The sequence below is a fragment of the Atractosteus spatula genome, chromosome 7, assembly GCF_055471065.1.
Source record: "Atractosteus spatula isolate fAtrSpa1 chromosome 7, fAtrSpa1.hap1, whole genome shotgun sequence".
Taxonomy (NCBI): Eukaryota; Metazoa; Chordata; class Actinopteri; order Semionotiformes; family Lepisosteidae; genus Atractosteus; species Atractosteus spatula.
This window is the reverse complement of record NC_142712.1, coordinates 40,000,406-40,021,352: the sequence shown is the minus strand read 5'-3', so window position 1 is coordinate 40,021,352 and position 20,947 is coordinate 40,000,406. Positions and strand designations below refer to the sequence as shown.

At 41.1% G+C, this 20,947-nt stretch overlaps 2 protein-coding genes across 2 annotated transcripts; both read right to left on the bottom strand.

Moving 5' to 3' along the window:
• Nucleotides 1–626: 626 nt before the first annotated feature.
• LOC148830968 (pepsin A-like) lies at nucleotides 627–5,731 on the bottom strand. Its single transcript, XM_088921031.1, has 9 exons — nucleotides 5,676–5,731; nucleotides 4,340–4,490; nucleotides 3,876–3,993; nucleotides 3,275–3,393; nucleotides 2,972–3,171; nucleotides 2,433–2,549; nucleotides 1,869–2,013; nucleotides 1,315–1,413; nucleotides 627–776 (listed from the first exon to the last, which is right to left on the bottom strand). Exons 1-9 carry the CDS (start codon nucleotides 5,729–5,731, stop codon nucleotides 627–629), a joined length of 1,155 nt encoding a protein of 384 aa, XP_088777157.1.
• Nucleotides 5,732–8,817: 3,086 nt separating this feature from the next.
• On the bottom strand, nucleotides 8,818–14,536 carry prok1 (prokineticin 1). The gene is made up of 3 exons (XM_088922194.1): nucleotides 14,462–14,536; nucleotides 11,994–12,119; nucleotides 8,818–8,937 (listed from the first exon to the last, which is right to left on the bottom strand). The coding sequence occupies exons 1-3, from the start codon at nucleotides 14,534–14,536 to the stop codon at nucleotides 8,818–8,820; spliced, it is 321 nt and encodes a 106-aa protein (XP_088778320.1).
• Nucleotides 14,537–20,947: the final 6,411 nt, after the last annotated feature.

Below are 20,947 nucleotides of genomic sequence, written 5' to 3'. Positions count from 1 at the left end.
ATGAAAAACAGAACAGAGGAGTGTATGATTTTGAAATTTTTATTGCAGAAAGAAAAACAGTGTATGAGAGTACAGAACAGAAGATGGGGCAATGTTGCACATTGTTTCAATCTTTTTAAACTGTCGAAACAGGCACTGAATTTACTATTACTTTCAAGGGACATGAAATGGAGTTTATATAACGAAAGTTCAGGGGGGATGACAACATCCAAGCTCAATCGTACTCAGCTGTCAGTAATTAGCAATCGCTCCTGTCATCCTTCCTCCACCAAACGCTATAAATACCAACGTGATTTCCTACTCTCCCTCACATGCGACTTTTGCATCCCACCTCCACCCCAACTCTACCCCTGCAGCTACCCCCTGGTTACCCTGTGTGGGTGTCCTGGCCTCTTTGTCCTTTGGCCAAGTGGGTTAAGCCAATATCCACCCCATAATAGTTCATCACGCTTTGATCTTGGTTGTTGTTGTTCCTAGTGAACTGTACATTTTGTTATTGTGTTTTTTGTTAGTGCTGGGCCTTAAATTTCCTCTTTGGATGCTTTCAAGGAAAACTATAGCTAGTAAGATTAGATGAGACAGGATCTGGAAAGCGTGGATCAACACGTGCCCCTGGCTCCTAAATCCTAGACAGCCTGGGCCAGGCCCACCCTGTTGTTGCCTCTGTCGAAGATGGCGTAGTACTCCCTGATGAAGACATCTCCCAGGATCCACAGGTCTCCCTGGGCGGACGGCAGTGCCATGGACTGGAAACCACTGGTGCAGGCACCGTAGAGCTGCGAATCCCAGAATAGCACCATCATGGATACTGCCAGAGTAACCAATTCACTATACCAGTGTATTAAGTAACTCATCCTGGCTCCCACAGTCTAGATACCTCAACCAGATGATAAAACAACAGCAACAAAGAAAACAGTAGTCTAAAAAGTGCTCCAGTTTTGTCACAAACCATGTCTCTGCTCTGTGATGGACTGGGTCCCATCCGGGATGTAGTTGTACTCTAGATCACTGACACACTCAAAGGTTGCAGTGGTTACTGAAGATGCATGGAAAGACATTCATATCTTCATCTAGCTTTTATGAGGATTTTAAAAGAGAACACAACCAGAATGAAGGACATCACCAATTTACAGTTTTAAATAGGTTGATTTCAGACCTATTTATCAGTTGGTATGATTGCGTGATCTCATACAGTACATATGGGTTGATCTCATACATACACTGTATTGTTTTCTATTGAAAAGCGCATTCCAGGAAAGTGCATGGTGAGACCATGTTGTCACACCTTTAGTTGATGCTTTCTGGGTCACATACCTGGCGGACGTAGGCAGAAGGAGTCAGGGTGTACTGAAGACCATTGATGGTGAAGACCACGTTAGGCATGCTACCCATGTTCTGGCAGTTGATAGAATACTGTTAAAGCAAAAAGGGTCAATGTCAGTCATTCCAAAACTATCGACCATTTAATAATATAATGTCTGGACTTCTACATCTTGAAAATTGCACAAGAAACAATGTATACATATTAAATACTAGGAAATGCCTGATTTTCCAAGTTGATTAAAATGTTGGCTGTGGGTCTGTATCAGCCATGAGTAGGATACTCCACAGACCTGGAGAGAAGCAACAGAACGATCTTGTAGGCAGATCTACTCAGCCCTTGACAACATGAAATAATTCACTGCCTCAGAGCAATGATCTTCTTCTGCAGCATATTCTACACCGTCACAGGTCACAGGTGAGGGTGTTGTCTCCTTCTGTAACAGCTCAGCGCCAACCTGTCATCATTTTGTAACACTAAGCCACAGAAATCCACTACATTCAGAGGGAAGCCAATGAAAGCAGAAGTCCATTTTAAATGACTTCACCTGGTGGTAGCTGTTCTGAGTGGCACCAATATACTGCTGGATGGTGGAGATCTCAGAGGGGGGTCCAGCAATCAGGGATGTGCCAGAATCGACAATGCCCTGGCATCCCTGGGCACAGGCCACCACCTGTCCATTAACCATGACACTGGAAAGCAAGAAACAACACAGCTTACCGCACTGGTACTAGGGGCAATCTAATCAGAATCTGAAGCAGCAGAAAAATGGGATATAGCCACCTCACAACCCTGAGTCACTGTCAATAACCTGCAGCAAGTGACACTGACACAAAACCTGTCCTACTGTGACAAAGAAAAGCAGTTAGTGGCTGCGCAAACAGGTGTGCATAGGCAATGTATCTCTTTAGCAGCTTTCAGCAATAAGGTGGAGTATTTATCTCAACGAAAATGGACAAACCTATGAAATTAAAAGAACAGTGCCAGTTTGTTTATATTATTTATATTTCTGTGAGTAATTCACTGTTCTTCATCTTATTTGGCTCTGGTGTGCCGATTGTGATAATAAATGTCCCTATTTGAAATTTGATTAATTTTAGGCTTGTCTTACTTCTCAATGGCAATCTGCCAGTAGCCCATGTAGGTGACAGGGACCCAGTTGATCTGGCCGGTGAAGTAAGATGAATCATATCCTCCAAAAGTCACAACGCTGCCTGAGGCCCCATTCCTAGCATTGCAAAAACAGCACAGTTGAGTGATGAGTATTGTCATTTAAAAACTCAAAGAGAAAGCACTTCAGCTGAATTAAAACCTGGTAACATTAAGCTAATTAAACTGTGTGAGGTGAGAAATTATGTGTTATGCAAGTATCGTGCTTCATGAAGTGAAAAAAACACCTTTGCTCATGTCTGGATGACCTTTTGTGCCTCTGAACAGCCTGGTCAAAGTTTAGGTTCAAAACCAAGCCCTGGTTAACACAAAGGTTAGGTGTGCAATACACGAACATGCTCAAACATACTGGTAGCAGGTCACAAAGTATTGGTGCCAATACCAGCCCGCAGCCTGGATTCACTGCTGTATGCTGCACTACATCGGTGCATGCCCATGCATTAGTGAACTAGAGATTGTTAAAAAATATCTGTGGCTCACTTAGTCAGGTAAATAGAGAAGAGATCCTGGGACACCAGACCCTGCTGCATCATGTTGTCGAAGACAGGAGTGGCACTTGAGGCAGAGATGTAGGGGTAGGACAGACCCATAATGCCATCAAAAGGGCTGTAGTACAGGAAGTTGCCTGGCTCAGTCTGGCTCAGACCGAACTCCTGGTTGGAGTCAATGATGCCGCCCACCTTTCAACACAGACAGCAAAGAAAATAGACTTTCATAGACGCAGGTGTTTCGATAACACTTTTGTTTAATACAGTATGGAGGAACGTGATGACAAGTGCTTACGGTGACGGTGTCGTAGCCCAGGAAGCCTGTCATGCTGCCAGTCCCATAGGCGATGGACACAGGGGTGTTGAGAGCACGGTAAGTGGAGGACAGGCTGGGGTTGAATTTGTGATGGTTCGCTGAAAGCATTCAGAAGGGAATATTCGTTAGCGATGCCACTTACTCTTTACTAACCCACAGCTTAAGATTTCCATCAATAGTTCTGTTCTCTCCCTTTAGAAAAGTAGCTTTGAGTCATTTTCTTCAATTCATGTAGTACTGTGGGGCTGCCACAGTATCGACATTGTTGCGATGTGGTAGGGGAGTAGTAAAGTTCACCACATGAAACAATCAATAGAGGTAATCATTACAGAGTCAGTGCACTTTACATGGACTAAATGGAAATCATTAATGAGTCCATGCAAAAAAAATCAATTAATCAATTAATTTGTCCAGAATGTGTTTGGAAGCAACTGAAGAAAAACAGTGTAATTTGGTACCAACTACATCTACTGTACAACTTTTATAAAGATGCACATATCTTTAGAACAGAAGTAACGCTCATAATGATTGTGTCACTGCTATTGCTAATTATTTGAGTGACAAGGCTGGCAGGACTTACAGCAGGCAAGGCTGCTGCAGTAGATGGAAGGCACCCAGAGATTGGCAGAGCCAGTGTCCGGGAGAACAATGAAGGATTGAGGTGGGGTTCCAATGGAGATGGTGGCAATGTATTCAATCTGGAAAAAAGCATAGGAAAAGAGCCATTGCAAGCAGACAATACCAATACACCTTTGATTGCCGAGCCTATGATCAGAATTAATTAACATCTTTTAAGGAATGGCTGGATGAGATTCTAGGATCAATTAGTTACTAACTACCAAATGGGCTAGATGGGCCACATGTCCCCCTCTCGTTTGAAACCGTTCATCTTGTATTTTAGATGTTCTTATAATTTGCACACATTCTCCACTGTGCAATTGGGTTTGAAAAGACACAGGTTTACCACCTTCCCCTAGGGACAAGATGAACTGGACTGGGCCTATTTGTATCGTCACTTTCTCCATGGCAATGCAGTGTACTTACGTCCATGTAGTTGTGCATGGGCAGGTTGGAGGTGGTGGCATAGCGAGAGTATTTGGATGCCAGATCATAGGGGTATTTCTGCAGAAACTCCTCCAGCTTGCCCTGCTCCATGAGCGCCTTCCTCATTGACTTCCTCTTCAACAAGGGCACCCTGTCAGAGCACAGCAGCACACAGATTTGGACATTTCCAACCATCTCTTTACTATCTCAAGCCAATGGAACAAATGGTTGAAACAAACCAATGCTCTTTATTCCCTAAAAACTACATTTTAAATGTCAGAAGGCAAACCTAGCAAAAGAATGTAACACTTGCTATGAAAAAGCAGAAAAACAGCAAGAAAAGATTCTTATCTCCATTTTTGCATGTGATTTTCAACAATGCCTGGAGTTCAACTGGTCTTAGAAAACAAGAGGCAAAGTGTTGGACTAGAATGATATAGCTTGATCTCCCTTCCCTTTTCTTAAAAGCATGCCCATAATACATCCAATGTTTCTTCTTCTCCCTCAGACAGCTTACTTAAAGGTTTTCTCTTGCAGTCCTTAGAATGAGTCTGATTATACATTTTTATTTTTTATCGTTAATGAGGTGCACTCAGTGATCAGAGGGTGACCAGGTAAAACTAAGCTTTGTAGCTTTCTAAGTTACCTTTGCAGTAAACAACAGGTAGAAGCTGTCTGTGTGTGCCACATTGTTACTGTTCAAGGGATGTAATGCATCCAGATAAACCAGCTCAACCTTAATATCATATATAAAAATGTAGCTGCAATACTTTCTTACACTGGCACTTACAAAGTCCTTCAGCTTTGAGATGAGCAGCCACCACTGCCACCACAAAAAAAAGGAAGACACCTATCACATATGATTCTAAAACTTAGTTCCTCTTCTGCATGAGCGTCTGCATGAGCCTGCATGATTTCCAAGTGAGGCACTACGTTACCCAGCTCCCTTTTTGCTTCTTTTGAACCTGTTGTACATCATGGGTTGCACTTACCCCCTGAATGTTTACATGTGTAGCTCTATCCGAACATTTTTACACTTTTACAAGAGTTTCACTGCTTTTTCTACCGTATTTTTGTTGTGATTATGGGTCTGTCATTACATACTATTATTGATGTGTGCAAGGCAGGCTCACCATAACACACCGTGTTATTTCTGTAGTAAAGCATGGTGAAGGCATGCCTTGCGAAACACAACACAAGTCACTGGTAAACTATTGTAAAAGTGCTGATTAACTACACTAAATCCTAAGGTCCATTTTCTTGAGCCTGTGCTCATTTCTGCATCACGGTCTTGTGTGATCACCTCAGCGTGCTGTCCTAAGTTTGCAGTACTCACTTGGTCATGCACTCAGAGAGGGCCACCAAGCCCAGCAACACAATCGCCCACTTCATCCTGTCACGTCTCTCTCAGCAGACTCACAAGCTCTTCAGGACACTGGGTCTTGCTGTGCTCTCCGAGATCTCAAGGGCATCCTTTTATACCTGCCCATTTGCCTTAATCTCGAAAACACCTCAAACAGGAACAGCCCTCAAACAAGGAAGGGGTGCTTTGTGATTCGGGGAGAGATCGTACTTTCTCTGCAAAGAAAGCCCAGCTTATCTAGTGCTTGTACCCAGTCAGTTCAACAAAGCTCTGGAGACACGTGAACTCTCTCACTGACCCTGAATTCTAAAAAAGCGACATGTTTTTATCAAGTGCAACAGATTTCTATATTGATAATTTTTCATGAAACTCTTGTGTCTTTGTTATTAATTGATTTTTGGTGTCGAACGCACACAATGCAGCCAGATAAAGGACCATGTCTGAGGCTCTTGATAAGAAGCAAGCAACTTGTGTGACAAATCTCACTGAACTGCAAATCAGCTACCAGTGAAAGTCCATTGACTTTAGAAAATGAACCACAGTGAAATACGGGCTATATTGTGGTAATAGATGGAGAACCTCAGTTAAGTCAGTGACTGATTGCTTCTAGAATATTTTTAAAGAAAAGCGTACATGTAAGTGCATCTTTTGTTAGAAAATGCACACATTTGCCACACTCATCACAAGGAGGTTTTGAGATGGGTGAAGATTATTTGGTTGCTCATCGTTTAAAAGAAATTAGCGTGGAAGCTAAGTGCATCACTTTAAATGAAGTTATATTGCTAAATTCCTGCATACAGCCATGCTGATCAGCAGTTTTCTGTTTCTGCCACAGATCAGAACAGGTGAGCAAAGTGTTGTACATCACTAATGTGGTTTGGGACCAGTGGGTGTAAATTAAGATGGGGCATAATCAATGAAAATGCAGCAGGCTTTTTAAGCATAGGAACCAGCATATAAAAAAGAAATCAACATCTGAATTATTGAAACAAAAATACCAGAGATTAAGTTTATTTTATTTTTATTTAATAAACTGGTGGGTGTATTGCCTTGCTGCACACAGAAATTAAGCAACATTTTGCAGGTCATCAAAGGTGTCTGATTTCAGAAACATGAAGGCTCTTTCAATTTCAGGGCAGCTTTAAATTCCCATCCTTTTTCATCAAAGGCCTAATCTAATCTAGTTCTCGTGAAGCAGGTTCTCTGGATCTGCACGCCAGTCTGTTTCTTCACATTCCTTTAGATCTTTAGTGCTCCTTGTCTAGGTGATTTCATTGTATCTCCATGTTTTGCAGTGCTTTCCCAAGTTGAAAAGCCTTGAAAACAACTGTAATTCAGAAAATTAGATTTCTGTGAAGCATTCCAGAACCTGGTTCTAAATAGGCATTCAAATATTCATTCCAGACTTTCAGAATTTAAATAGACATCGGTGCTGTGTATTGCTGCTTTAAAACAAACAAAGTCTGAAGCAAAATAAAAAGGAATCCCTGAAGTGTTCTAAGAAGCAGTCGTTAATGTGATGGAAAATAACAAGGTCAGGTTATCAACCAGCACTTAATGTTCCATTAAAATCTCCTCGGCCTATATACTTTTCCATAACATTGCTTGCTCAAGATGTAGGGTTATCAAAATCTCCCTGTGGGTGCATAAAAACTGTAGTTGCCACCCTCTGGTCAACAAAGAAATTTGTGCAAAGAGAGGCAGGTCACACTCATCAAGCCTAGATAAAAGGTAATTTATTTAAGAATGGGCCACAGGGGTGTTTCCCACAGTAGAGACAGTAAAATAATTTAAGGAGATGTAAACAAATGGAACTCTATTTTGCCTTCAGCCAAAGTTATCCAGAAACTACAATAACAAATTATTCCAATATATACCAAGGTTTGAAGGGAAATTAAATAAAAATTGATACTTGAATTGGGTTACAATGCTGAAATTTGTTTTTTTCTTTTTTCTGTTTTTTAGCATGGAAATAAACATTGCTTGGTCCTGTGCTTACTGTATGTATCACAATGACATTAAATAAATAGGAATGCACCCTTTATGGCACTTTAATAAAGTTATACAGTATGGGTGTTACAACAAATTTCAGGTCAAGAATTTATTTTCAAACATCCTTACAATTGTGATGATAGTTGTTTTAAACATTTTTAATCTGATTCCATCAATAAATAAAATAGCAGTCTTAGCAATTTCATAGTAGATACAGATTTATTTTCAGCCACAGGTTTTTCTCTTCCTCTTTCCCAGCAATGCTGCAACCTGACTCCTTGTACAGATTCAACAGGACGGATTTATCACACTGCAGAGGGTCTTTATGCTGTCAGACATGTGCTGAGCTCCAGCAGTCCAACGATTTTACTTGCCGACTGGATACTTCTGCTGCCTGGCTGACCTCCACTCAGGCCTACTAAGAATTTGGACTTGATCAGGTATCCAAAGCTCCTACTGTTTAACTGGTCACTATCAATCACTACACACAAAATGCCATTTGCAAAAATAAAATAACAGTATCTGTTGTGGAGTATAAGACATTTACAGATTTGTTTGATTAAAAAAAATCCCATTGGAATAAACCAATCGTTTATATTTCGAAGGGGCTGTTTCATTGGCTGTGCTGCTGAGAAGTAGTACTGAAGAAGGTAAAGAAATGACTTGAAGAGTAAGAAAAATTTCTCCCTATATATCTCACATGGAATAACAATTACTAAAAGCACTGCTCTGTGATATAAACCTCTTAGTGTCTGAGTAATTCCAGTACATGCTAGAATCAACATTCAGTAGATGCTTTACTGTCTTAATCTGCTTCACCCAGACAGTTCTGGTATCACTGCTTAAATGGGGAGCAGCTTAAAACATTAACAAAAACTGCAAATGTACATCAAGCACATCAAAAGTAAGATGAATCAGTGAACTAAATGAAAAGACGTCAGTGCAGACTGAGGTTTTCCCAGAAGCCTCTAGTGTAGTGTCACTATCTGAGTGGAAAGAGGCGTGTTTGCGTTGTGTTTGCAGGGCTCTTTTGTTTTTCATCATAATGCACAGAAAAATATCTCCTCCCCAGCGACCCCCTTCCTTCCCTTCCTCTCTTTCCTTCCTTGTTTCCTCCTTGTCGTTAAAAGTCTATGTCTTTGAAGTTGTCAGTACACCGGTATCTGTTGTCAATAAACCTGGTGCAGACCAAGTGAGGCAGACAGGGACACGTGTGGTGTTGCCTTTTTCCAGAGAAAGGAACCTGTATGAGAACAGACAAAACAAAGTCAGCGCAAAGACAAAGCAGGATACAGCGCCACCTTGTGGGTAAAAGTTGTAACTACAGATCTTAACTAGGATTATATAAAAGAGAGACATTCCCCTGATCCTGAAGGGCCTTTTCCTTGCAGGTTTTACAGGTTAAGCTAAACTGTGCCACAGAAACTCAATAAATACTTAAATTAATCCATTACAAAATGTAGAGAATAATTATGACTGCAGAATACTTTCCAGTACCCTTGGCAGGTATCCCTGTTATCATACAAAGATTGGCTCCAGACAACAATACCAGGGTTAAGTCAGATAACAGCAGAAAATTTGTGTAAATTAGCAGAGGACTAATTTTGAAGGTGCTTAGAGAAATTAGTCTTCATGTTTCACTGTGAGTCTAAGAAAGAAATGTAAGATCGTTTTTTTTTTAAATCCATCCCCTTTGAAAAAGAAGTCACCTGTTTGTCCTGGATAAGTTTTGAACTTGAAAATGTTAGGAGATTTTCGGCCTGAAGTTTAAAGTACCAGACAGCGAAGTCCTGTTTTAAGACTCCCCAAGAGTGCTTATGTACAGTTCTGCCACTCCAATCGTAAAAAAAACAGAGATTAGGCAAGGACGCTCTAATCCCATCCCTATGAACAGACTTCTGTTGTGTGGATTCTCTGGGGAAATCCACTACCATTTCCTAGCATGGCATTTTCCTTCAGAGCTACACTAATCCTCAGCGATAGATCCGCCAGTGAAGTGATGTATTATTCAGGGGATCGTGCGTCGCTTGGGGTGAGATCAATATCTAGTTATCAGCAGCTTTTCTGAAATCTCTCCGGAGATCAGTGCTGATACTACCTTTTCTTTTTACAGAGATGACTGGACTGGAGGGATATTTTTCACTTTCTGAAGGCTAATACCCACAAAGGGAAAAGCAAATGAATTCTTCCTTCTGAGCTCCCCTTTCTCTGTCGCCCCAGATAATTTACCTCCCAGAGCCCTCTCATCCAGCTCTGTCTGGAAAGATGTCCTTTCTGTTTTCTTCACTGCTGCAGCTGCAGCAGCATCTGGACCGACACAGAAAGTCCTCTGAGTATACTGTCCTCTCTCACCTGCAGCCCCTGCTTTACAGGAACCCAGCCAGGCTTGATAACCTCTTTATAGTGATTTAACGGGTGCTTCTATGCAACTATATCCATCACAAATAATTGCGCCCTCCCCCACTTCCTGAGACACCATTCACTGCCTATTAAGATAACAAGAAAATTTATGGCTCAAATTCACACATTTTCTGAACAATTCCCTCAGTGGGCCACACAATATGGAGCCGTCAGAAGGGATTCAGACTGGGCGTGTGCCGAATGATTATCTCTGTATGCAGAAAGATCTGTACTTAGCAGGATTAGGGAAATCTGAATAGTTCTTTTTAGAAAGGGGTAAAAGAAGAAAAGGGTTATATAACTGATTTCTACAAACTGATCTTAAACGCCAAGGTGGTGTGGTGGTTAACACTGCTGTGACACAGCTCTTAGGTCTAGACTGGAGCATCATCTGCGTGGAGATTGCATGTTTTCCCTGAGCTTCACTGTACAGTTTTGAGTGCTTCCTCCCATCTTCATTACTTGGTACCACTAAATTGCCCCTCTATGAAATGGACAGGCATCCATCTAGCATGTAGTCCTGCCTTATGCCCTGTGCTTATAGGATAGGTTCCAGGATGCCATGGCTCTCATCAGGAGTAAGCAGCTTTCTGATACACAGGTGGATAGCTCTCACATGTCATGTATCCATTTATTCATGTGTGACACGAATAAGGGTTTAAAACCTTGCTTTGCCTTTCCCCCCCCTTTCAAAAACATTAAGTACAGTTGCCCAGCACCTTTTGGACAGAGGCTATGCTTCAAGACCATCGAAGCATACTGCAGCCTCCATAGTAGACATTCTCACATGTTTAACCAAGGGTTGATGTTATGTAAAAGTTGTACTATGCATAATTGCACAAAGGAAGACCTTATTTGGGATATTGTGTCATGAATTTAAAAACTACACCGCTGCACTGGAATTGATCCCAAGCTGTCCTCCATAGAGAAGTAGAAAGAGTTTTATTTTTGAAAAGAGGAGGACTTGGGGATTTAATTCAAATATTCAACATCCTTAAAGGTATTGACCAAATAAAACTTCAGATTCGACAGTGAAACACAAAATAGGCATTAAAGGATGAAACTAAAGAGAAACACAATTAAAATTCAGAACAGCGATTGTGATAGTCTGGAGCAAGCCTCCCAGTCTCCTCAAGATTTTAACATTAATTGCTCAGGTCCATATCCAGAGCCCAAGTGCATGCTGCCTTAGGTTCTCATACTTGTAACACAAAGGTCCTGTAGAGCTCGTTTCCATCTTACAAGAGGTTTTGGCCCTTTAATAACATGGTGCTAACCTTTCCTTTAGTGGACCCCGTCTCTATTTCACATTGCTTTTCCCTACAATACTACAAGATAACAAGTTTGAGAGATTTCACTTCTGGCTTTATTACTTTAACCAATTGATAATGTTCGTCCAGAATATTACAACTGACCTCCCTTCTAATCTCTGAGAAGACACCACTAGAAACTCAAGTAGGTAGCTGCGTCAGCATGCGTGGGCTGCAAAAGAACAAGTAAAGGTTTATTCCATACTGAAGAGAAGAAACACACGTTTCAGCTGTGGAGTCTTCTTTGGTTGTGTTGTCGTCGGATATCGCAGTGCTCGTGTCTTTTGTTGCAGTGCACTCAGGATTACTGCCCTCTGTCATCTGACTCACACACCTGAAGAAGGCACCACAGCCAAAATGCTGTGTCTCTTTTCTTTTCTTGACAGCGTGGAATAGACCTTTACTTGTTCCTTGAAGACACCACTAGATGGTTTCTCCTTGTAGAGCTCGGTCGACCCGTTTTTGCCTGAAGCTACACCCACCATAAAGATGAGTGCAAGCTGCTGGTACTGTGCACTTGTTGAGAGCAAGTTCATTACGTTCCTAGTGCACGAGGTGGGCAGGTCTTAGGCCTTCTTGAGTGGCATACCTTGTGACTGAAGGGGTGGCACTCGTCACCCTCCCTCCCGCGTGGCGTGCACATCCGCAGGCCGCGGAGCCACAGGCTGACCGCACAGCAGGTCCCCAGCCCACACTGCACATCCCTCTCACAGGCCTGGGCGTGCGACAGGGGAGAGAAGAACAGTGTTACAATAAGGCCGCTGTTTCAAACCAGCGCAAGAGGAGAGGAGAGGGTGCTGTCAGATTCTTCTGACTCCTCACACCACCAAACCCAATACGGTCCTCGAGACAGCATTTCTCCTTCCAGGGATCTTTAAAGGGGCAGCCCTTGTTCATTGGAGGCAGTTACTGGCCTCCCAGACGCAGTGGGTGGGGGAGAAGAGGATTCCCGAAGTTGAACTTGGGTCTCTTCAGCTCTCTGAATTGTCCTCACAGGGACAGAGGAGGAACTTGACACCAGACATTTGTCATAACACCTCTTGCAAAGAGCTAGAGAAAAGAGGTTTTGAAGCGCATTTCTGCAGCATGCAGAACAGGGACGTAGTAAAGATTTTTTGGAGGGGGCAAGGGGCAATGCTGGCATTACATCCCCATCATCTATTGTCTCCTTTCCAGGGAGAAGGGTTAGAAGACATGTCGACACAAAACTCAGAACACCTTTCTAATCTGAAGTCAGATCTGTAGATATACCGTAGAAATATGCTACAACACTGTTTCCAAGTGACAATAAGATCCTGAGGTATTTTTCTTTTTAAAGCAACTTAAGGTTTAATTAATTGCATTCTCTTTCCTCTCTAGGAGCTTTGCACTCACTATTCGAAAAGAGGGACCAACACTTGCTCTTAGATAAATGTTTTTAATGTCTAATAAAAAATAAAGAAATGTTTTAATTCACACGTTGCTGGTACCACAGCTAAAGATATCAGCCTACTGCAGTTCAATCCAAAATAACTACACAATAGCCCAGAAACAAGACATCTAAACTTTTAGGTTCAACGGAGCAGCCTGATGATTGCTCTAGTCTATGTTTCCAGCTTCCTTTCTGTCAATAACAACACCAGTCTAATGGTTTTCTCTCCCCTCCGAAAAAAAGTAAACAGTTTGAATACCTTATTGACTAAATCAAGATTAAAAAGATAAACATTCTGTCTCAGCCACACTGCACTAAGATTACAAAATTGCTGAAATCTGTTTCTGAAGTATGAGTTAGTTCTAGACCTTTCCAATAAACCTGTATTATGTGTTATTACTATGAAATAATTACATCTTATTTGAATCAAATGAAAGCCTAATTGAAATGTTCACTTTTCCGCAGCTTCCTAGAAAAATATATACTGTAGGTCGACAGACCTGGTAAATTATGTAAGATACTCCATGATTAAAAAATACATTCATTTACATCTAATTGTGGCAACCTTTACAGACAATATGCCATAGAGAAATAATTGAGTTAAAATGATAGATAAATGCCATTTTCATCCAGCTACAAATAAAGACCAAAGCTGACAGAATGGGTATGATTTATAGATGAGTGTATAGATATGTCCAGACAAAGGTACTTCAGTTTTGCTTATTTGTTGCACTTGGAGATTTGTCTTTGTGTTGATGGCAAGTTCATTATGTTTCCATTGTTGCACAAGTTTAGTGCTGTCTGTTGCTGGATTACTGATAGCAGAATTACAATGGACTTGCAACGGTATGACACTGACATTATGAAACAATACAGACAAAACATCTCGTGGACTGTAGCTAAACATCGTAAAAGCAATAATTAATGTTGTTCCAAAAAAGATGAAAATGTTTTTTGCTGTCAATAATTTATTTGCATAATACCGAAGATGGACTTGGTGGATCGGACAGAGCTCTGCTTTAATTCCTCCTTAACATTTTCACCCACTTTCAAGTTCTTCATTGCAGTTTAAATTAATTTTTACCATAGTGTTATACTTCCTTCAAGAGTAAAGTAGATTTAAAAAATAATTTGCAGTGCACAGTGCACATATCAAGTAATGGTTTTAATACATTTTTATTTCAAAATTAGAAATAAGTCTCATCAGGGTTTCATATGCTAAAGACATTACTCCTGCCTCATTCCTCAATGTGCTCTTCTTTAGGACATTAAAAAGTCTCACAGCTGAGTACTGAATTAGACAACATAATTCCCCAGAAGGCGCACCTGAGAGCTGCGCTCTGTGGCCAAACGGCTGTTCTCTCTGCTGCTCTCTGTTAAACTCTATTGCTCAGTTTGAGCAATTTTTGTTCAAAACAAAAATCACCTAAGATCTAATAACATGTTACTTTACTGTATTTATAGGTACATCTAAGTGGGCATAATACTTTAACTCTGCATATTTTTACAAGCCATAAATTCATGCAGAAAATAGTCTGGGGTTTAATTGTATCCCAGCAGCTCCTTCTCCAAGTGCTTGGAGACCTGGGCTCATGCTGAAGGCAGGAGTCAGACAAATGCCTTGTTAAATGTATAGAGAGACTTACCCCTGTGATCACTGCGCATCGGGAGCAGGTCAGTAACACCAGGAGGGCAGAAAGGAGCAGCACTGTTCTCATCATAGCAGGAGCGAGAAAGGGTGATGGGTCTTCTAGGGTCTCTCAGATGGGACGTTCAAGTTTGATGTGCTGGAGTGGACAGCTCACGGGTTTTCTCTCACTCTCTCTGCTTCTGTCTCTCTCGCGCTCTTACTCTGCGCCTCTGTGTTCCTGTGAATTCTGAAAGCAGGGTGCCAAGCTGTCTCTTTATTTAATGCCCCCCCCCAAACTCCCCCCCGCACCCACTACCACTACAAACACAACCCACAACCCACTCACAGCCCCACCCCCCTTACCTCCCTCCCCTAATCTTAAAAATCTTCACTCATTGGGTGTCCTGTGTTGCTTTTTATCTGAAGAGCTAAATAGAAACTGACTCAAATGTAATGCTATTCCATTTACTGTCAGATTGCTTGTGCAGCAGGTCAATACAGGATTTGACTTATTACTCTGACAGGACGACTAAGGACTCCCTGTATTGTCATTGCTAACTTTAACAACAGGAACGGGGCTGTTATTGAATGAAATTGTGTACGATCTACCTGAGGAAGATGATGTGCTCATTGAGTGTTTCTTCATCCTAAAGAACAATGTAGAAACTTGTTAATATAGAGAAAGCAACTGAATTGGGACCCATTTATTTTTATTAAATCTCAGTGACAGACAAATCTCTTATCGCCATCAAAACAATTTAAAATAAAGAGATAATGCATTAAATGCCATTTCAACTCTAAGATCTATTTAAAATGAAAGGGTATAGAATAATTACCCTTGGAAACACAACATGCTGTTTAAACGTGAGGGGATATTCATAGTACTTTTCTATCAGTGTGGTGGAGCAAATGTAAATAGAGACTGAGGGAAATAGGAACACAGCTCCTTACTAATATTGTTTGGTTTTGAGATTTGAGAAAAATGTATATGCATAGCAGCACAGTATTATCAAAAAGGCAGATTTTGAAAGAGTGGAGCGCTCTTCATTAGGCCTCTGATATATTCAGTGCTGTCAGTTGTGGTGATGGATCTGCAGAATTAGGGCACGCGGTGTCTTTTCAGACTCATGGCTCCTTAACTGCCAGACATCCATCAGCACTGTTCTGTCGGGTTTATCGCCCCTGCATGTTTTATGGAGGGGTGGCTTCCTATTTCATTAGCTTATTCAGCGCAGCAGAGGAGCACAGAGACAGCAGGAAGTGGCCCAGGTGTTTAATGTGCAATCAGCCCGGACACACGGGGGGTATTCACAGTATGTCCAGAGACTGTATAAAAGAAAATGATTCTAAATCAGGGCTGCTCAACTTGCAGGAATTCCAATTTATTTCAGTGAAACTCTCTGAATCAACCCATCACATTGATCCCACTGACAGGTAATTGAATGACAAATTGTAATAATTATGGAGGCGGTTACTGTAGTTCTGGAACATGTGCTCAGCCCTTCCACTTTGTGACTTGGAGCTTTGTCAAATCTGTTTTATCTCACATGTAAAGAGGTTTATTTTAACAAAGCAGGGTTTTGTTAGGGCTGTACTGATATCTACTCATTCCTACCCAATCAATAGCACAGTGCCTGGGCCCTGCCTTGAGCAGAACAGCAATGTGCACAATACAGAGGAGAGCAGGATTCAGACCAAGGATGGCAGCACACTACCGTATGGTGAACCTGCCTGTATTTTGCCAATACTGTTCAAGGATCAGGTGTGCCTTCCAGAAACTTGGATATCTCTCAAACTTGGGTGTTTCCAGAAACTTGCAATGCCTATCACACACCTTTTCTCATAAGAACGTTGATTGAGGGGTATTTATTGGGCGGTCATGGTGGTCAGATTTCCTGCCCAGTGCTCTGGGTTAGATCCCACCCATGGGTGCCCACGCGTGTGAGGTGTGAGGTCTGCATGTTCCCCCTGCACATGTTTCCACAGATCTTTTGTCTCGTTAACCTATTGTCAGCAGAGAAGCTGGAAGGATTCTTTCCCACAGGACCCCACAGATGTGGCTGGGATCCACAGGTGCCATGTCTACAGTATATCCTTTTCCATGACTGCATCACATTCTTCTCGCTGTCAAGAAGTGCTTCTTGTTAAGGATGCCCAGTTCATACAGAACAAATCAAACTGATGTGTAATCTAGTCTATATTTTAATGTTTGCTATAAATAATAAAACATTCAAAGTAAAACCGCATAAGAAGAACTCTGCTGTTAGACTGTGATTAAACATCTTGAGCCCTCATTAAAAACTCCTGTTAAAAATATACTGTATTACAAATCTAATTAGCTGATTACAGTATTTTCCCTTACAGTGAAGTGAGCCTTTCTAAATAATCACTTTTAACAAGAATCCCCTCTCAACCTCCACAGCTAGTATATATAGAAACGCAAAATTAAAGTTGTCTTTATCTGATGTAATTAAGAGACATCCAAATCTGTACTGCAGGACAACAAACCGGTCAGTGCAAGTTTTTATTTTAATGGGGAGCTAATAAATAACTTGTAGAGGACACTCAAAATGAACATATTGCTTCTTGTGGGGTTGTTCTGGGGGAGGGACTCACTTAGTTTTTGCTTCAAGGGTGGGATTCGAAATCGGAAGCCGAGGACGCATGGATAGAAGTTAGATGTGCTTGCGCCCCTACAACGCCCCTCCACTCCACCCCCATATCGTCAAGCCTGAGAACAGATCTTCAGTCTAATGAGGACATTTTACTAATTACTGAGAACTTTAATCTTGGCGTGGAAATCTTTTCATCATGTCTCCGCAATGTTAAAAAATACAGATATGTCCTAGATATATGAACCTGAAATAATCATAACATCTTGGAGAAAGGCTTTATTTAATTCAGGAAAAAGAGCTGCAGTCTTTAAGAAGAGCAGTCACTGTTAGGGCCAGTTTGGTCGATTGCCTTCAACAGACACTTGTCAGCATGTATCAATATTATCTGAAGGCTGTTCTTGTCCTGCTATAGTGGGGGAATTTATCACAGTCCCTGCATTGTGCATTTTCTGTTCCCATTTCTCTCCCACAGCTAAATAGTGTAATTTGTTAGTGGTGTAGTTACCTCATTAGCGGGGCAATGGACAGATAGCTGGCAAAAGATTTATGTGGGCTCTGATTTCTTTATTTTTTTCTAAAACAAAAGCATGGATAGTAACCCAGACTTCCAGCTCCTTTGGAGGGTTTTGAAAAACCCCTTCAATGACGTCAAGCTCTTTAATTCGTTGATTAGGCTACTGTATAAATGAATTTAAATGTAATCAGATTTTCAATAATGTAGTGAAAAAGAAGAATTGCAATGTTTTCCTTTAAAATGCACACTGGCAGTTTGGTGTGATCTCCACGTGTGTGTGTGGTAATATGCATAAAGACTTAAGTCCTCATTCCTGGTGCATGGTTGTGAAATGAAGACCTTTCTGTATTGCACAGAGCAGGAGATGGTGAGGGTGAATTGCTGTTAAAAGAAGCATTAGAACTCCACAGAGGTGTGAAGGGGGAAAACATCCTTCCTTCCCTTATACATATACTCAATTATGCATCTGAAAAACAAAAAACAAAACTCCCAAATCAACATTACGTCCAATATGCAATATTTTGCATGCTATGTTACACTTTGGTTTTCGCTAGGACTCAGGGATCTTTAGTTTAGATTACAACAGTGATTCAAGCAAAGTGAGGTTATTACTGCCAGTACTACTATTACTATATACTATTACTACTACTACTATATGCCAGTAATACTATTAGTACTAGTAGTAATTAGTAATACTAGTATACTACTTGTATCACTGTATTACAAATATGGGTATATTCGTAACTAGGCGTACTGTCTAATGACAACTGCTTGAATTGAATAATAACTAATTGCATTTGAACTGTATAGCGCTTTTCATGCCAAATCATACTAAAGCACTTCACATTTTGGAGGGGATCCATATCACCCATCACTAAGTTTCAGCTCCCATCTGCAGATCAGTGAGATGCTGAGTGAGACATTGTGTCACTGGCTGAATTAAGGGCGGATTTTAGGAAGAACAGATTATAAAAGCCTAGAGCTGAGCATCACATCACGGTTAACACCACTGCTTCTTCTAGAGCCATGGAATTATTAATGACTAAGTAGGCAGAACCTTAATTTAATGTCTTCTCTGAAAGGACAGAAGCTCCTACAGCACAGTGTCCGCAGTCACCATACTGGGGCATGGGTTTGGACATTCTTGTCCAGATGAAATAGCACCACCTGCTGGTTCACAGCACCACTTACAGCAGCAACTGGGCTTTCCTCCCCTCCTGTGCTGGTACTGGCCAGGCTGAGCCTTGCGTAGCTTTTGAGATTTCATGAGATCAGACAGGAAGGTGGTAACTCTGCTGTCGAAATGAATGGACAGCAGCACTGCAGTGCTGGCAGTCTTGATTATTTCACTGTGGAAGATTTTGACTGGAAGATTTTGTTCCAAATTATCTTTCATCATATATCTAACCTTCGTCAGTGACATTAGAGAGTCAACCTAATTCATGTTGGCATGATGTACTCACCCAAGCAAACTGTGCAAGCCATTACAGTGGCAAAAAAATAAGTGTAAGCTATTTAATATTTGTTCTGCTTCAGATATAGCCTGACATTTTTAGACCGCTTTCTGGTCCCACAGCATTCTCAGAAAAAGAAATGCACGCACAAATTTCAGATGAGCTGGAAAAGCGCAAATAAATACTCTCCATGATTAAACTCGGATGGATTTCTTTGACGCATTTCAACATGAGACCCCTGCGTCAGTGACATTTGCTTAACGGCGGGCAGTATAGGGTCTTTCTGTTACCCACGCAGAAGGTTCTGCTAGTGCCCTCTGGTAAATGAGCTACACTTCTGCTCCCGCATGCTTAATTAACAACTAATTAACAAAGTAACTTATACCATTGCTAAATCAAACACTATATATTACATGGTGCGAAATTAAAGTTGACTTAGCGCTAGCGTGCATCCCAGTGGACGTGTAACTGTTAATTATATTTATGTGCAGGGACCTGTAGGTTTATCAAAGGCATACGCAAGCTCTGTTCCTTTGACTCATGTGACTTTCTCGTTGCTCGGTTTAACATTTTTTGTTTTTCAAATCCATGCTCTTTATGTAAAAAAAAGTATGCTCTCTGTTTTTGCTTTCCAATCTGCTTGTCTGAAGCCTCGTTTAAGACAGAGTTTTCAGATCATTTGCCCCTGTGAATGTGTTTGCTATGACTACTGCTCACAGCAGTGTAGCACGGAGAAAAGGCAAAAGAAACTGTGCATTTTTGTGATTATTTTTTTTAATCCAGGTTGTCACTGTCTCAAGATTTCATATGCAGTTATTCAGATGCAGTCACATTACTGCCCCTTATCATCAATGCATCATGGCTTTCCATTTGAACTAGGCACTTAACTGAAGAATATACAGCATTTGTCATAATTTATTTTCCTATTAGCATGTTGACTGAGGAATATGCTGATATTAAAAGCCATCAACCCATAGGCTATAAACATTGGAAATTACCCAGTTTCTTTAGAGCAGGGATCTCCAACCCTGGTCCCAGAGAGACCCTCTCTAGTTAGTCACATGTACAGTATAAGTCACATATTTTAAACATCAGCAATACCTGAAAGCTATTGATTAACCTGTTACACTTAATGAGGTTCATAATGAAAGCTTTGGGAGAATGACCAATTCTCTTCAATTCACATACTTACCACAGTACAAATGTGAGACTTCATCTTTTCTTTCCCAACATTGTCTGCTCAAACACATTTCAACTAGCCCAGTGTCACTGAAAATGCAGCCCCTCTTTTGTCTGACTCCCTTGTCCACACAGCCAGGATAGTGTCTCTCCAGCCAGATGGGTTCATTCGAAATGAGCCTTCATTTCACCAATTACAGCACTACTTGTGCAGAGTTTTGTCTGTATGTCCTGAAGTAGCGTATATTATCATCGAATGCACTGTAAATGTTTTAAATTGTCATTTCAATCCTGTGATTCCTATGAAGGAGGAAGGCCATCTTAATGAGGAGTGCAAATAGCTGCACTACTACTACTATTTTTCATCCCATGTGGGACATAAAGACACATTGAGTTCCTAACACCTATTTCTGTCCTTGGCAACATGTTGTGTCTCATTCCAAGAGAGAGTGAACTTGACCAGCACTTCTTGTGTGATCCTGCGCCAGGTGGTTTTAGATCTTCCAGGTTTTCATGTGCCATGTGGTCTCCATCTCAGGGCAAATATTGATATCTGGTCAGGCTTTATTCTCAGCACGTGGCGAAGCCAACATAATTGACGTGCCATGATCTCTTGAAATAGCTATAGTAGTATAATACTTTTTTTGTGTGTGCTTATCCCAAACTATTTCCTGTTACCTGCCACCAACAAACAACAAACAGTACTGGGTGAAATAAATCTGCTTCCTTTGTAATTTTTA

Coding starts and splice junctions, on each gene's coding strand:
- LOC148830968 (XM_088921031.1), bottom strand. CDS start 5,731: ATGAAGTGGGCGATTGTGTTGCTGGGCTTGGTGGCCCTCTCTGAGTGC. Junction 2,550..2,971: donor TTCTCTATTTACCTGACTAA/GTGAGCCACAGA, acceptor TTGCAATGCTAG/GAATGGGGCCTCAGGCAGCG. Junction 777..1,314: donor CTTCTGCCTACGTCCGCCAG/GTATGTGACCCA, acceptor TGGGATTCGCAG/CTCTACGGTGCCTGCACCAG.
- prok1 (XM_088922194.1), bottom strand. CDS start 14,536: ATGATGAGAACAGTGCTGCTCCTTTCTGCCCTCCTGGTGTTACTGACC. Junction 12,120..14,461: donor GATGCGCAGTGATCACAGGG/GTAAGTCTCTCT, acceptor TCGCACGCCCAG/GCCTGTGAGAGGGATGTGCA. Junction 8,938..11,993: donor GCCACCCCTTCAGTCACAAG/GTATGCCACTCA, acceptor GTTCTCATACAG/GTTCCTTTCTCTGGAAAAAG.